This window comes from Oryctolagus cuniculus, chromosome 13 (assembly GCF_964237555.1).
Source record: "Oryctolagus cuniculus chromosome 13, mOryCun1.1, whole genome shotgun sequence".
NCBI classification, from domain to species: Eukaryota; Metazoa; Chordata; class Mammalia; order Lagomorpha; family Leporidae; genus Oryctolagus; species Oryctolagus cuniculus.
The window spans coordinates 54,439,474-54,453,891 of record NC_091444.1 but is presented as its reverse complement, the minus strand read 5'-3'; the positions used below and the strand labels follow the sequence as shown (position 1 = coordinate 54,453,891).

General features: G+C 38.1%; 1 protein-coding gene across 9 annotated transcripts in view; it reads left to right on the top strand.

Moving 5' to 3' along the window:
* The window catches only part of ARID4B (AT-rich interaction domain 4B), a 154,737-nt gene that overhangs the window by 133,612 nt on the left and 6,707 nt on the right, over nt 1-14,418 (top strand). For 7 of the 9 annotated variants that reach the window (XM_051820724.2, XM_070055537.1, XM_017347727.3 and 4 more), the window contains 4 exons: nt 3,421-4,632; nt 7,806-7,919; nt 10,500-10,715; nt 12,224-12,370. In XM_051820724.2, the coding sequence (XP_051676684.2) occupies nt 3,421-4,632; nt 7,806-7,919; nt 10,500-10,715; nt 12,224-12,370 (1,689 nt within the window). Of the gene's footprint in view, nt 1-3,420; nt 4,633-5,032; nt 5,147-7,805; nt 7,920-8,680; nt 8,831-10,499; nt 10,716-12,223; nt 12,371-14,418 lie in introns of those variants that run through there. The other 2 variants (XR_011381511.1, XM_008268246.4) reach the window with 2 other exon arrangements.

Below are 14,418 nucleotides of genomic sequence, written 5' to 3'. Positions count from 1 at the left end.
CTGGTCCAAGCCAAAGCCAAAATCTAGGAACTCTACCTGGTGATGTGGACCCAAATATTTGGGCCATCCTTCACTTCTTTTTGAACCAAAACTCTGATATGGGGTTTCAGTGTTACAAGCAGTGGCTTAACCTGCTTTGCCACAACATTAGCCCCTGTTATTTTCTTTCTGACACCATATATGGCAGCTGTTTGACATGGTGGTTAAGTTGCCTCTTGGGATGCCCACATTCTTTATTAGAGCATCTATTTTGTATCCTACCTCCTTCTTTTCTGCTATCACTTCCTGCTAATACATACCCTGGGAGGCAGTAAGTGATGGCTCAAGTACTTGGGTACTTGCCACCCACATAAGTGATCTATATTGAGTTCCTGGGTCCTGGTGTTGGCCTAGTCCATTTCTGACTGTTATGGCATTTGAGTAGTAAAAGAGATGGAAGATTTCTTTCATTCTATCTCTCTTGCTGAAATTTTTTTTTTTAAATAATACTTTGTTATCAAACTGTAAAACTATAGTGTTTTATGAAAAATAATATACTTTGATTATTTTGATTACATCTATTATGGTCTCTTTTATGGTGACATTATTGCCTAGTAGGTATGAAACAAAAAAACAATAAGTACTGGAGGGAGAAATTCATTAAATCTGATAGGGAAAAGGCAGAAATCTTATCTATGAAATGAAGTAGAAGAATATATCTCCATGAGTAAAAGAATATATCTATGAGATGCAATAAAATAATATATCTACATAAATATAGTTTATATTCCTCATAACTTAATAATGTGATTCTTACTTGTTTTAAATGTAACAGGAATTGGTTTTTGTCTTTTATTTAATGTTGTTAGAGTTTATGCATTTTCATTTTACTTGAGATATGGACAGAGAGACAGATCAAGAGAGATTGTCCCATCTGTTAGTTCACTCCCCAAATGCCTGAGGAGCCTAGTGTTCCATCCTCATCTCCTGTGTAGTACTTCAGGGATCCAATTACGTGAGCCATCATCTGCTGTCCCCTAGAGTGTGCATTAGCTGGAAATTGAATTGGAAGCGGAATAGTCCAAAGTTGAACCAAGCACTCTGATGTGGGATGCAGTCTTCCCAAGTGGTAACTTAACTGCTGTGTCACATGATTGCCCTCTTATTTTAGTTGAATATGTGCATGAACTTACTAGATAAACGAACACTACAGTTTTCTAGAGTAGAGTCAATTTTATAGAGGTTTCTAATGCATTTAACAGAAAAAAATAGCGCACGGGAAAAAAAATGTGTAATTTAATCAACAATAGTAAAATAGATACTAATAATTCTCTAAAACAGTGAACGAATACAAGGATACTTCAATAACTTCATGGAAAAATGAAATAAAAAAATGAGTTTATTTTGGTACAAAATTATTTTCCATAATATGTGAAAGTGCATATATGGATTTAAAGTATTATTTTATAACTAAATAGAATCATACTTTTATTTTTCTGTAAATTTCTGAAGTATCCTCAACAATTGCTTGAAAGTATTCACTGTGTCTCCTCCCAGAAGTAATTACTATCCTGACTTGTGTAATCATTGTTGTATTTTTCTTCACAGTTGGATTGTCTGTGTTTATTATTATTAAAGAGGATATTGTTCAGTTTTTAAAAATTGAGCAGCAAATATACACCCTAGCTTTGAAAGAAAGCTTTTAAGTAAGCTTCCTCAGAACACTATCTGAATAGAGATTCTAGGTCATAATCTGATTTCACATTCAGCTTCTCTGGGAGTTTAAAAGCCCCTTCTGGGAATTTAGTGAGACCAGGTCATACACAAGTTTGCAGAAAGTTCTAGAGGCTCACCCTAGTTAGATTAGTTGTAATGGATGACCAACAGGTGTATGCTCAAGGGATGTAGTAGGGTACTTTGTGTTTTCTCATTTTAGGATTACTATGGTTTGTTATTTATGTATTTTTTGCTAAATATTTTATTTGAAAGGCAGAATTACAGAGCAAGAGGGAAAGACAGAGAGAATCTTCCATCTGCTGGTTCACTCCCCAAGTGGCAGCAACAGCTGGGGCTGGGTTAGGCTGAAGCCAGGAGCCAGAGGCTTCATCCAGGTCTCCCACAGAGATTTGGGGGCCCAGAGTCTTGGGCTATCTTTAGCTACTTTCTCAGGCCCATTATTAGGGAGCTGTATAGGAAATGGACCAGCTGGGACTCAAGGTGGCACCCATATGGGATACTCAAGTCATAGGCGTCAGTTTAACCCACTATGCCACAAGGCTGCCCCTACCTCTTTCTTTTAGAAGTAGGTCAGAATGTTTCTGCTGGATAAAAATATGTCAGTGATCCAGGTAGCAGCATATAAAGCATGGCAGGGAGAGCTGGAATTTCATTATCACATAGTCAAAGCAAGAGAGAGAGAGAGAGAGGGAGGCAGGGAGGGAGGGAGATATGAAGAATGCATTTTAGCTGCTGGCGCTGTGGTGTAGCGGTTAAAGCCACTGCCTGCAGTGCCAGCATCACCATATTTATGGTGGCTGGGTGTCTTAGTCCTTTATTTTTTGCTATAACAATATCACAGACTGGGTAATTTTTTTTTAAAGCTTTTTTATTTGAAAGGCAGAATTATAGACAGAGGGAAGATAGAAAGAGAGATCTTTGATCTATTCGTTTACTACCAGGTGGCTGCAATAGCCATGGCTGGACCAGACCAAAGCCAGGAGCCAGGAGCTTCTTCCTGATCTCCCACGTGGGTGGCAGAGGGCCAAACACTTGGGCCATTTTCCGCTTTTTTTCCCCAGGCCATTAGCAGGAAGCTGGATTGGAAGTAGAGCAGCCAGGACACAAACTGGAACCCATATGGGATACAGACAGTGGCTTTACCCACTGCACTACAACACCAGCCCTGCAGACTGGGTAATTTATAAAGAAAATATATTTAGTTCTCACGTTTCTGAAGGCTGAAAAGTCCAAAAATACCAAGTTGTCAGCATCTGGTGAAGACTGTTCATCCAGCATCAGAACATGATGGAGGGCAAGCAAGATTGCTGTGTGAGCCCATGAGGGAGGGCAGGGGCAAGAGTAAATGCTTAAGAGCCAGTTCACTTTTACAGCAAAGCTGCTCCCTCTGTAACTAACCATCCCCAAGATGATGAGCCCCCATGATCTAACCACCTCTTAAAGGTCTCTTCTCCCAATACTGTTATAATCACAGCTAAATTTCAGTGTGTTTTCAGAAGGGATATTTAACTCATAGTAGCTGGATTGGAGATTTTTCTTCAGTATTTTATGGGCATTGTTCAGGTTTTTTTTGTTTGTTCCAGTGTTGATTCTCTGAAGTCCAGAACTCTTCCATTTCCTGATTCTTTGTATGTGACTTGTGTTAAGAAAAAAGAAGATATTATTAGAGTTCTTTTCTTACCATTTTTTCCTTTTGTTTTCTAGCTTCTGAAAGTTCTGCTGAGGACAGTGAGCAAGAAGATGAGAGAAGTACTGAGGATATAGATAATAATGGCAAAGAAGAATCTAAAATTGACCATTTGACCCACACCAGAATTGAACTTATTTCAAAAGAGGAGCAGAACAGTTCATCTCTGCTGGAAGAAAACAAAGTTCACACGGATTTGGTAATATGTAAACCAGCATCAAAATCTCCAGAAAGACTAAGAAAAGATGTGGAAGGATTATCTGAAGATACTGATTATGAAGAAGATGATGTCACAAAAAAGAGAAAAGAAGTCAAGAAGGACACAATGGACAAATCTTCAAAGCCACAAATAAAACGTGGTAAAAGAAGATTTTGCAATACAGAGGAATGTTTAAAAACTGGATCACCTAGCAAAAAGGAAGAGAAGACCAAGGGCAAAGAATCACTTTGCATAGAAAATAGTAGCAACAGCTCTTCAGATGAAGATGAAGAAGAAAAATCAAAAGCAAAGATGACACCAACCAAGAAATACAATGGTTTGGAGGATAAAAGAAAATCTCTACGGACAACTGGATTCTATTCAGGATTTTCAGAAGTGGCAGAAAAAAGGATAAAACTTTTAAATAACTCTGATGAAAGACTTCAGAACAGCAGGGCTAAAGATCGAAAAGATGTGTGGTCGAGTATTCAGGGACAGTGGCCTAAAAAAACGCTGAAGGAGCTTTTTTCTGACTCGGATACTGAGGCTGCCGCTTCCCCACCCCATCCTGCCCCAGAGGAAGGGGCAACAGAGGAGTTACTGCAGACTGTGGCTGAAGAGGAGAGTTGTTCACCCAATGTAGAGTCAGAAAAACCACCACCAGTCAATGTTGATAGTAAACCCATTGAAGAAAAAACAGCAGAGGTCAATGACAGAAAAGCTGAGTTTCCAAGCAGTGGTAGTAATTCAGTGTTAAATACCCCTCCTACTACGCCCGAATCGCCTTCCTCAGTCACAGTCACAGAAGCCAGTCAGCAGCAGTCCTCTGTGACAGTATCAGAACCCCTAGCTCCAAACCAAGAAGAGGCTCGAAGTATCAAGAGTGAAACCGATAGCACAATTGAGGTGGACAGCGTTGCAGGGGAGCTCCAGGACCTGCAGTCTGAGGGCAATAGCTCACCAGCAGGCTTTGATGCAAGTGTGAGTTCCAGCAGTAGTAATCAGCCAGAGCCAGAACATCCTGAAAAAGGTGAGGAGGAAAAAAGTGTATGTTGACTTTTTTTAGAATTTCCCCTCTTAAATTTTTAATGGTTTCACAGTATCTCGTTTTAATATGACACATTTAAGTGATGTACTTGTGTGATCCTGGTAAAAGTGGAAATTTGAAAGGTAATCTAACTAATGAATAGTGAAATGCATTTAAAATCTTGAGGGGCCTTTAAAGTCCTTTGCTTGAGCCGTCCATGAACTTTCATAGTCGACCAGAACACATGCTGGAAATTGCACCCAGGCCAAAATCCACACCTGTTTGAAAAATCATTATATATGCTGGTTGACTATATGGCTTGAGCAACTGAAATATATTTCTGTAACATTGTTTTTGCAATTGTAATGTGCAGTTTCTCACAAACATTTTGATTTATTGACAGACCCCTCCACCCTTAACCAAATACTGTATGTAGGGGTTTGGAGCAACCAACTGTCCAGGCACTGCTTTCCTCAGACAACCGTGTCAAACTGATTTTCAAGCCTGACTAACTTGTGTGAGTCTGTAAAGGAATTTGATGCTTTCTTAGATGCATAGCTTCCAAATTGAAGGACCAATATATGTGTTAATAAACTATAGCATTACTTTTTTGATTTTCCGTGAAGTTGTTTAAAAGTGGAAATTCAAATTAGTACTTTCCAAAAGTATTAGTGCCTTTCGATGGTGCCATACCTATACATTTCTATCATCATTTTTCTTATAAACCAGTTCATTCAGGTAGCTTTGAATCAGTATACTCTAGGCTGACACTTGGCTTTTGAAACACATTTTTCCATTGGAAAGATAGAATGCATAGGGTATACATCAGGTTTTCATGTGCTAGCTATAGATTTTCAGCTAAACTCAAAAGAGAAACAATCTAGATTAGTTCTAAGGTTTTTCTCACAAATCTTAAAACATTTCTTCTTTTAAAAATTTTTTATTTATCTGTGAGACAGATAAAGAGCTTCATCCACTGGTCTGCTCCCCAAATTCCTATAATGTTCTAGGCTGGGCCCAGCCCAAGACAGTAGCCAGGAGCTCAACCTAGGTCTTTCGTAAGAGTGGCAGGAGCCCAACTATTTGAACTATCAGTGCTGCCTTCCAGGGTCTGCATTAGCAGGAAACTTGAGCCAGGAATGAAACTGAGGAGCTTTGATGTGGGATGCAAGTATCCTAACAGGTGTCTTAACCACAAGGCCAATCACCTGCCCTAAGACATTTCTTTTTAAAATTAATTAAGCAAAAAGTATAGTTGCAATTAAATCAAGATGATCTTTGTTTTTTGTTTTTGTTTTTGTTTTTTTTTTTCTGCTTTCACAAGTATACAGTTACTATAGTTACATCTGTGTGCCATACTCTTTCATGGAACCAAATTACCTCGGCATGAATGGAGTAATCTTCCATATGAAAGAATCTTTTGTCACAAATGATGAGATAGGCAGTCAACAACAGTATGATAAAATTTTACAGTTACATTTATTAGTAGGTTATATCCTCATGTTCTTCATTTCTTAAGAAAGATTAAAATTAACAAAAAAGTTATTGTATCATCTACAAATAGACTGTTAGTATTGCCTTTTTGATTTTAGTCTGGACTAGTTTGAAAAGTGTAGAAGTTAAGAGCTGCTCCCAAATTTAGGATGAGAGAAATCATCTGCTTTATCAAATCAAAATATTTTTTAATTGTTTAGAATATGTTTGGAATAAATTCTCAAGTATCCTTTGTATAAGGCCTGCTTTTAATAAATTTGGGAATATTAGAGAATCTGCATTAAGTAAAAATATGTTTCACTATTTAGTTTTTCCACTGTACTTTAGTGTTTATGGAAGTTTTTATTTCTTAGTATCTGAAAGCATTAAAATTAAACTCTTGGAGAGAAAAATGGCACTTAATTATAAAATTTTGTGCTTCAGTATAGTTGACATTTAAGTCACCATATTTATGTTTCACTTAAATCACATTAAAATAATGCTAAGAGAAATTATAAATAACATATCACCCTTTAAAAAAGAAAAGTATCTAGGAAGTTGCAAACATTTAATAGCCTGTCCCATTCTTGACCACAGTCATGTTTCAACACTGAAATATTGATTTTACCATTGGTAACAGAACCAGAAAACTTTGTAGTAAACCGTGCATGATTCTTTCATAATATTAATTTATATCATGTATTATAGTATCTGACATTGGAACTAAATGGAGATAGCACTTCATTCATCTGTGCCTGAAAGCATCTTTTGTGTAGTCTGAGAGATAATATAAATAATTAGAAAAATACTAAAACGTAGTAGATGCTAAGGACCAAATGAGTAGTATAGAAAGATACATCACTGGAATAGTGATTAATCCGTGAAGCTGGGAGCCTCAGGGAAGGTCTTAGTGAAGATGCAGGACTTGAGCTAGTCAAAGAAAAAGGAGACATTTATTTATCATGTATTGGGATAATTTCCCACCAAGATATTTCTTAGAATTACTGTATTGAGTTTGTAATATAGATATATACACACACACCATTGCAAATATATACATAATTATTTGTAATGTGTATATATATAGTATATATACACTTATACCATTGCAAATATATACAAACATTTGTAATGTATATTATATTGTAATATATTACATATATATTTTATATATAAAATAACCAGTGTCCTGAGAGCTAAGCTTTTTTGAAATAAGTGTTAAAAAACCAAGTGTGAATTATTACTAAAGTTTATCCCATTAATATTTTTATGCCACTTAAAATTATATTAATATCATTGTAAGACATAACATTGATATTTTTAAGCTGCAATTAAATTTTAATATTTTGATTTTAATGAATCTTAACAAATTTCAGTTTTTATTTTCAGCATTTACCTGTTTTTCAGTTTCTAGATATATAAACTCTCAGTGCTATATTGAAAACTATTTTCAATTTATACTGATTTTTCTAAGGATGTGTATACTTTATTTACTTTCTAAAATACCCTAATTTTTATTATATGCAAGAATTCAGCTTTGGTGAATGGTAGTTTATTAAAAATTTATATTAACTTGTATGATAATTATAAATCTCACAAAGACCATGTAGGTTTGGAACTGTTTTTTTTACAATGTGGAATTAATTTATACCTAGGGTATGTTTGATTTTATTTTGTGTTACTTAATTTCTTTCCCATCATAGCCTGTACAGGTCAGAAAAGAGTGAAAGATTCTCAGGGAGGAGGAAGTTCATCAAAAAAGCAGAAAAGAAGCCATAAAACGACAGTGGTAAACAACAAAAAGAAGGGAAAAGGCAGTAAGTGTGAAACCTCTAGTTTTTAAAATATAAAAATAATAGCTGATATACTTTGCCCCTCCCCATTAAGAAAAGGGTATTCAGAATATGGGATAGATCAATGTTTTTTTCTCACTACCTTCAAAAATGTCACACAAAAGTTTTCTGCCTCTCTGTAGGTAAAGCAACTCATGTTCTCCACACTACCATTAACCCTCCTCTTGTTTTTAAATAAGTTTTTAAAAAGGGGAGGGGCAGTCATAGAGTTTTCTGATCCTATAGTAAATTCTGTGATTTAAGCAAGTTGGTATTGTTCAGCAGCTGCATTGATTGTTGATGAATGATTGGTTAATCCTTTTAAAAATCATAACTAATGTAACATAAACAAATATCATTGTTACCTTTGTGTTCCAGTTTTTTTTCACTTAATTATCTATATCAAATATTGTACAGTTCTTCAGTCGTATATTTTTATTACCATGAAATTGGCTGCTTAGTAATTCTTCAAGGCAAAAGCAACATAGAAGGAAACAATCAAGATAGCTTTAGAATCATAATTCCAGCAATTCCAGTTTGTATTTATGTTTGGTACGCCACACTGTGTGACTCTAGAGCAACTACAAGCTAGTATGCTTCCAGCCAAATACTTAACTTTAGCAATGACGCTGCTCATTGACTTACAGAGAATATATTATACTATATTTCTCCTGAGGGCTGCACATTGTATCTCTCTTTTGTAGATAAAGGAAGAAGCGGAAAATATGTAAAGAATTTTTTTTCAGGTGTCCCACACTGACCTCCTGCTGCTCTTCCAGGAGACTCCTGCCACCTCCACTGCCTGACCTTTGCTAGCAGCCGGCTTGGCTGCACTTCAGTGCAGAAAAGGGTTATTCGGCCAGCTCCCCGAGGTTCTGCTGAGCCCATATGACTTCCAGGCGGTGAATATGGCATCCCTCGGGCCCCGGGCGGCTGTGCTCAGCAAGGCCATGAAAGCCAGGCAGAGGCAGGCCACTGCATAGAGTGGGACTGAGCCTTGGGTGACTTAGCTTGGAGCTGCCAGAGGTTCCAGAGCAGCAGTGGGAGGCTGGGAGGGAATTCAGATACAAAATGCGAAGAGTGGTGGAGTTTCTTTATTTCCAAAAGAGCACGGTGGGAGGAGATGCTATGTTCATTTATTTACTATTTGTAATACTTTTCAGGCTTTACAGCCTGTTTTTTTTCTTTTAATGGCTATTAAGTAAAGAATCAATATATCATAATGCAAATTGTTCATCAGTTATTTGGTGTAACTGATGGATATTTAAAATGATAGGATTCATTTTTCTTACATTGTGATATTTTTGTCTTCAAGACTTTATTGTTTAAATGACATTTCCTGAGAGGGCTCATCTTCAACAAGTTAGTTAATATATCCATACAGTATAGAGGGTGCAATAGTTGATTGAGTTTTTCCTATTTTAATTATTGGGATTCTGCCATGGTAAATCAGAATGAGTTAACTCTCTCTGAGAATGACTTGTTAAAGTGAATTAATTTCTGATGGAATCTAAAATAGTATTTTATATCCAAAAAGTAATTCATGGAAATACTAATCCTATCACCTATTCATATGGTAAGCTGTCAAGGTTAAGTATTTGCATTCTAGTACTAAATCTTAATTATCTAAGGCAGATGTAACATAACTGTTATACTGACTACTAAATTCTCATAAACTACTGGATATATTCATCCAGGAGGGAATTTACCAATGGAAAAGTGATGGTTTATTTTAGTCATAGGAGTTATTTAAGAAGAAATTTATTATACATGTCAAAACTGTGAGTGTATTTTCAAGGAATTCTTTATTGAATATGATGATTATGCTCTTTGTAAATGGCCAAGAGAGTAAGAAAATATTATGTGTCCTATTTTTTAAAAAAGTGATTTATTTATTTATTTGAAAGGTAGAGTTACAGAGAGAAAGAGAGAGAGAGAGAGAGATCTTCCATTTGCTGGCTCATTCCCCAAATGGCCTCAACTACCCTAGGCTGGGCCAGGCTGAAGCCAGGGGCTTGGAACTCCATCTGGGTCTCTGTATGGGTGGCAGGGCCCAAGTACTTGGGCCATCATCCTCTGCTGCTTTCCCAGTGCTGGAAGTTGGACTGGAAATAAAGCAGCCAGGACACTAACCAGTGTTCATATGGGATTCTGGTGTCCCAGGCAGCAGCCCAACCTACCATGCCACAACACCTGCCCTATCTAAAGTTTTTTAAAATTAAGAAGTTTCTAAAATATAATTCTAAAAGATGCTGCATTTTTACTCTATATAGTAACATCATAGATTTATAAAAACCTTCAGGTGATTGCTGTGTATTTGACAGGCTATGTAATTTGGAAGATTAGTGTGTTTTTATTATTATTATTATTATTATTGGCCGTTCAAATACGAACATATGTTTTTTTAAACTGGGATGCTGCTACATTTGTGTGTGATTTTTTTAGGTTTATGGGCAGACTGCTATAGTCATAAATTCAAATGGTTAGTTTAAAATTATACACTAAAAGCATGTGACAAATTCATTGTTACCCTTTTGGTTATTAATGTTTTTCTTTTTCTTTCAGCAAACAGTAGTGACAGTGAAGAACTTTCAGCTGGTGAGAGTGTAACTAAAACTCAGCCAGTCAAATCAGTTTCCACTGGAATGAAGTCGCATAGTACCAAATCCCCAGCAAGGACACAGTCTCCGGGAAAGTGTGGAAAGAATGGGGATAAGGATCCTGATCTCAAGGAAGCCAGTAATAGATTACCCAAAGTTTACAAGTGGAGTTTTCAAATGTGTAAGTGACATATGTTGACAAGTAAGCTGTAGGAAGTTCATCCTGGTAACTCTTAATGCTAGTACTCTGAAAAAGAGGCTATACCAAACTTAAGAGACATACTAACCAATTGCAGTGTATAGATCTGATTTGAATAAACAAATCACAAAAGAATAAATTTTATGAGAATGGTAGCAAACAATATGAAACTATGTTTTTGATATGCTAGAAAAAACAACCTGGTATTATATTTGAAGAATGGATAGGGTTACAGATGAGGCAAGATTTGTCATAATTGGTAATTACTGAAGCTGGGTGAAAGGCTAATGGACTTCAGTATACTTCTCTCTGTACTGTGTATATGTGAGAGATCTCCATAATAAAGGAAGTGTGTCTAAAAAAAGGCTGCACTAAAGCTTTTCACATAGGGAAATTCCACAGGTATTTTTTGGAGATTATAAATTGCTTTAGAGTTTTGATAGTTTTCTTTGAATATAAAAGCTATATGCATTCACCAAAATTTGAAACATAAAAACAACAGAAGAGAAAAGCTTGTCAGCAATTTTCTTCAAAAACATATAATGTTAAAATTTGGTGTCTTTCTAGTCTTATTTCTAAATATGATTTGCTTTTAAGATTTATTTTAATATTCATTTTATTTAAAAGAGAAAAAGAGAGAGAGAGACAGAAGAAGATCTTCCATCTACTGCCTCACTCCCCAGATGCCCACAATAGCCAAGACTGGGCCAGGTTGAAGCTGGGAGCCATAAACTCAGTCAGGTCTCCCACATGGATGATAAGGACTCCTAGAATGTGCATTAGCAGGAAACTAGAATTGACAGAAGAGCTGCACTAGAACCCAGGCATTCTGATACGATATGCAGCTGTTCTAAGCAGTATCTTAACCACAGTACTAAATGTTTCTCCTTAAGTATGATTTTTTTAATGATACATTGTGGTGGTACTGTAAATGAATGTAGAAATTTTAGCACACATATTTAGATTATAAAGTCTTTGATTCTATATTCCCTCAGCATATAGTATACATTTACTGTGTGCCAGGCATTGTTCTAAGTTATGAAAAAAAATAGGAAATAAATATTATGAAGCATTAGTTTTTTTTAGTTTTCCTGCCTTTATTCCATAACCATACTCTCTATGTACTCCCTTTTATGTTTACATTTTTTTTTTAAAGTACATATTGGGCAGATGTTTCCTCTATTGGTTAAGATGCTGATTAGGATACCCACATCCCACATCGAAGTACTTGAGTTCAATTCCCAGCTCTTGACTCATGTATTTAGCTTCCTGCTAATTTCGACCCTGAGAGATGGCAGATGATGGCTCAAGTAACTGGGGTCCTATAATCATGTTGGGGACCTGGATCGGGTTCTTTTATTCATCCATGGCTTCACTGGGCCATTGTACGCATTTGGGGAGTCAAGCAGAAGGTGGGAGCCTCTGTCTTTCTATCTCTCAAATTAATTAAACAAACAAAATACATAATAATAAATGTTTTAAATTCATAGCGGATCTAGAAAATTTGACAAGTGCTGAGCGCATCACAGTTCTTCAAGAAAAACTGCAAGAAATCAGAAAACACTATCTGTCATTAAAATCTGAAGTAGCTTCTATTGATCGGAGAAGAAAGCGTTTAAAGAAGAAAGAGAGAGAAAGTAAGTAATTTTACCTTATTTTATCTAAACATAAACCAATTTGACTCTGCATTTAGACTAATGTGAGTTTATGTCTGTGTGTCAGACAAGTTCTTTAATCTTACTTCCTGGGGCAACGTTGTAGTGTAATGGGTTAAGCTGCCTCCAATGCCGGCATCTCATATGGGCACCAGTTCATGTCCCAGCTACTTCTGATCCAGTTTCCTGCTAATGGCCTAGGACAGCAGTGAAAATTGGCCCAAGTGCTTTGGCCCCTGCTCCCCATGTGGTACCCTTGACTTTGGCCTGGCCGTGGCCATTGTGGACATCTAGGGAATGAACAGTAAATCTGCCTTTCAATTAAGTAAAATAAATACATATTTTAAAAATTTTAAATAATCTCTTCTGCCTTAGTTTCCTTATCTAGAAAATGGAGAAAATTATCTCAGATCATAATGTTCACTTCCATAGGTCTTACAGTCTATCCCCAAATCCACATAACATTATTTCCAGTTAGTGAAAAGCATTGGTAACAAAATGGAGTGGGGTTGGCACCATGGCACAGCAGGTTAAAGCCCCATCCTGTAGCGCCAGCTTCCCATCTGGGCGCTGGTTCAAGTCCCGGCTGCTCCTCTTCTTCTTTTTTTTTTTTTTTACGTCTTCCATCCGATGGTTCACTCCCCAATTGGACGCAACTGCCGGAGCTGCGCCGATCTGAAGCCAGGAGCCAGGAGCTTCCTCTGGGTATCCCACGTGGGTACTGGGGCCATCCTCTACTGCTTTCCCAGCGCCCATATGGGATGCTGGCACTTCAGGCCAGGGCATTAACCCGCTGCGCCTCAGTGCCGGCCTCTGTTCCTCTTCTTTCTTTCTTCCTTCCCTTTCCCCTTTCCTTTCCTACAGGCAGAGTGGACAGTGAGAGAGAGAGACAGAGAGAAAGGTCTTCCTTTGCCATTGGTTCACCCTCCAATGGCCGCCGCAACAGGTGCGCTGCGGCCGGCGCACGGCGCTGATCTGATGGCAGGAACCGGGTACTTCTCCTGGTCTCCCATGGGGTGCAGGGCCCAAGCACTTGGGCCATCCTCCACTGCACTCCCTGGCCACAGCAGAGGGCTGGCCTGGAAGAGGGGCAACCGGGACAGAATCTGGTGCCCCAACCAGAACTAGAACCCGGTGTGCCGGCACCGCAAGGCGGAGGATTAGCCTAGTGAGCCACGGCGCCGGCCGTGTTCCTCTTCTGATCCAGCTCTCTGCTATGGCCTAGGAAAGCAGTAGAAGATGATTCAAGTTCTTGGGCCCCTGCACCTGCACAGGAGACCTGGAAGAAGCTCCTGGCTTCGGTTCAGCTCAGCTCTGGTTGTTGCAGTCATTTGGGTAGTGAACCAACAAAACAGAAGACCTCTTTCTCTCTGGTACTACCTTTCTCTTTAACTCTGTTTTTCAAATAAATAAAATAAATCTTTTAAAAAAAAGAAAACAGAGGTTTTTTTGTTTTGTTTTGTTTTTCGACAGAGTTAGACAGTGAGAGAGAGAGAGACATTAGAGAAAGGAGAAAGGTCTCCTTCTGTTGGTTCACCCCACAAATGGCCGCCACGGCTGGAGCTGCACCGATCCGAAGCCAGGAGCCAGGTGCTTCTTCCTGGTTTCCCATGAGGTACAGGGCCCAAGCACTTGGGCCATCCTCCGCGGCCCTCCCAGGCCACAGCAGAGAACTGGCCTGGAAGAGGGGCAACTGGGACTAGACCCCGGCGCCCCAACCAGGACTAGAACCCGGGGTGCCGGCGCCACAGGCAGAGGATTAGCCAAGTGAGCTGTGGCGCCAGCCCCAACAGAGTGATGTTAAGGCAGTGACTGATTGGGTTGTTTCAGTTTATTTTTAAATGTTTTTTTTTTTTTTTTTAAAGATTTATTTATTTATTTGAAAGATGGAGTTATAGAGAGGCAGAGGGGAAAAGAGAGAGGATAGGTCTTCCATCCACTGGTTCACTCCCAGATCTGGGCCAGGAGCCAGGAGCTTTTTCTGGGTCTCCCATGTGGGCGCAAGGGCCTAAGGACTTGAACCATCCTCT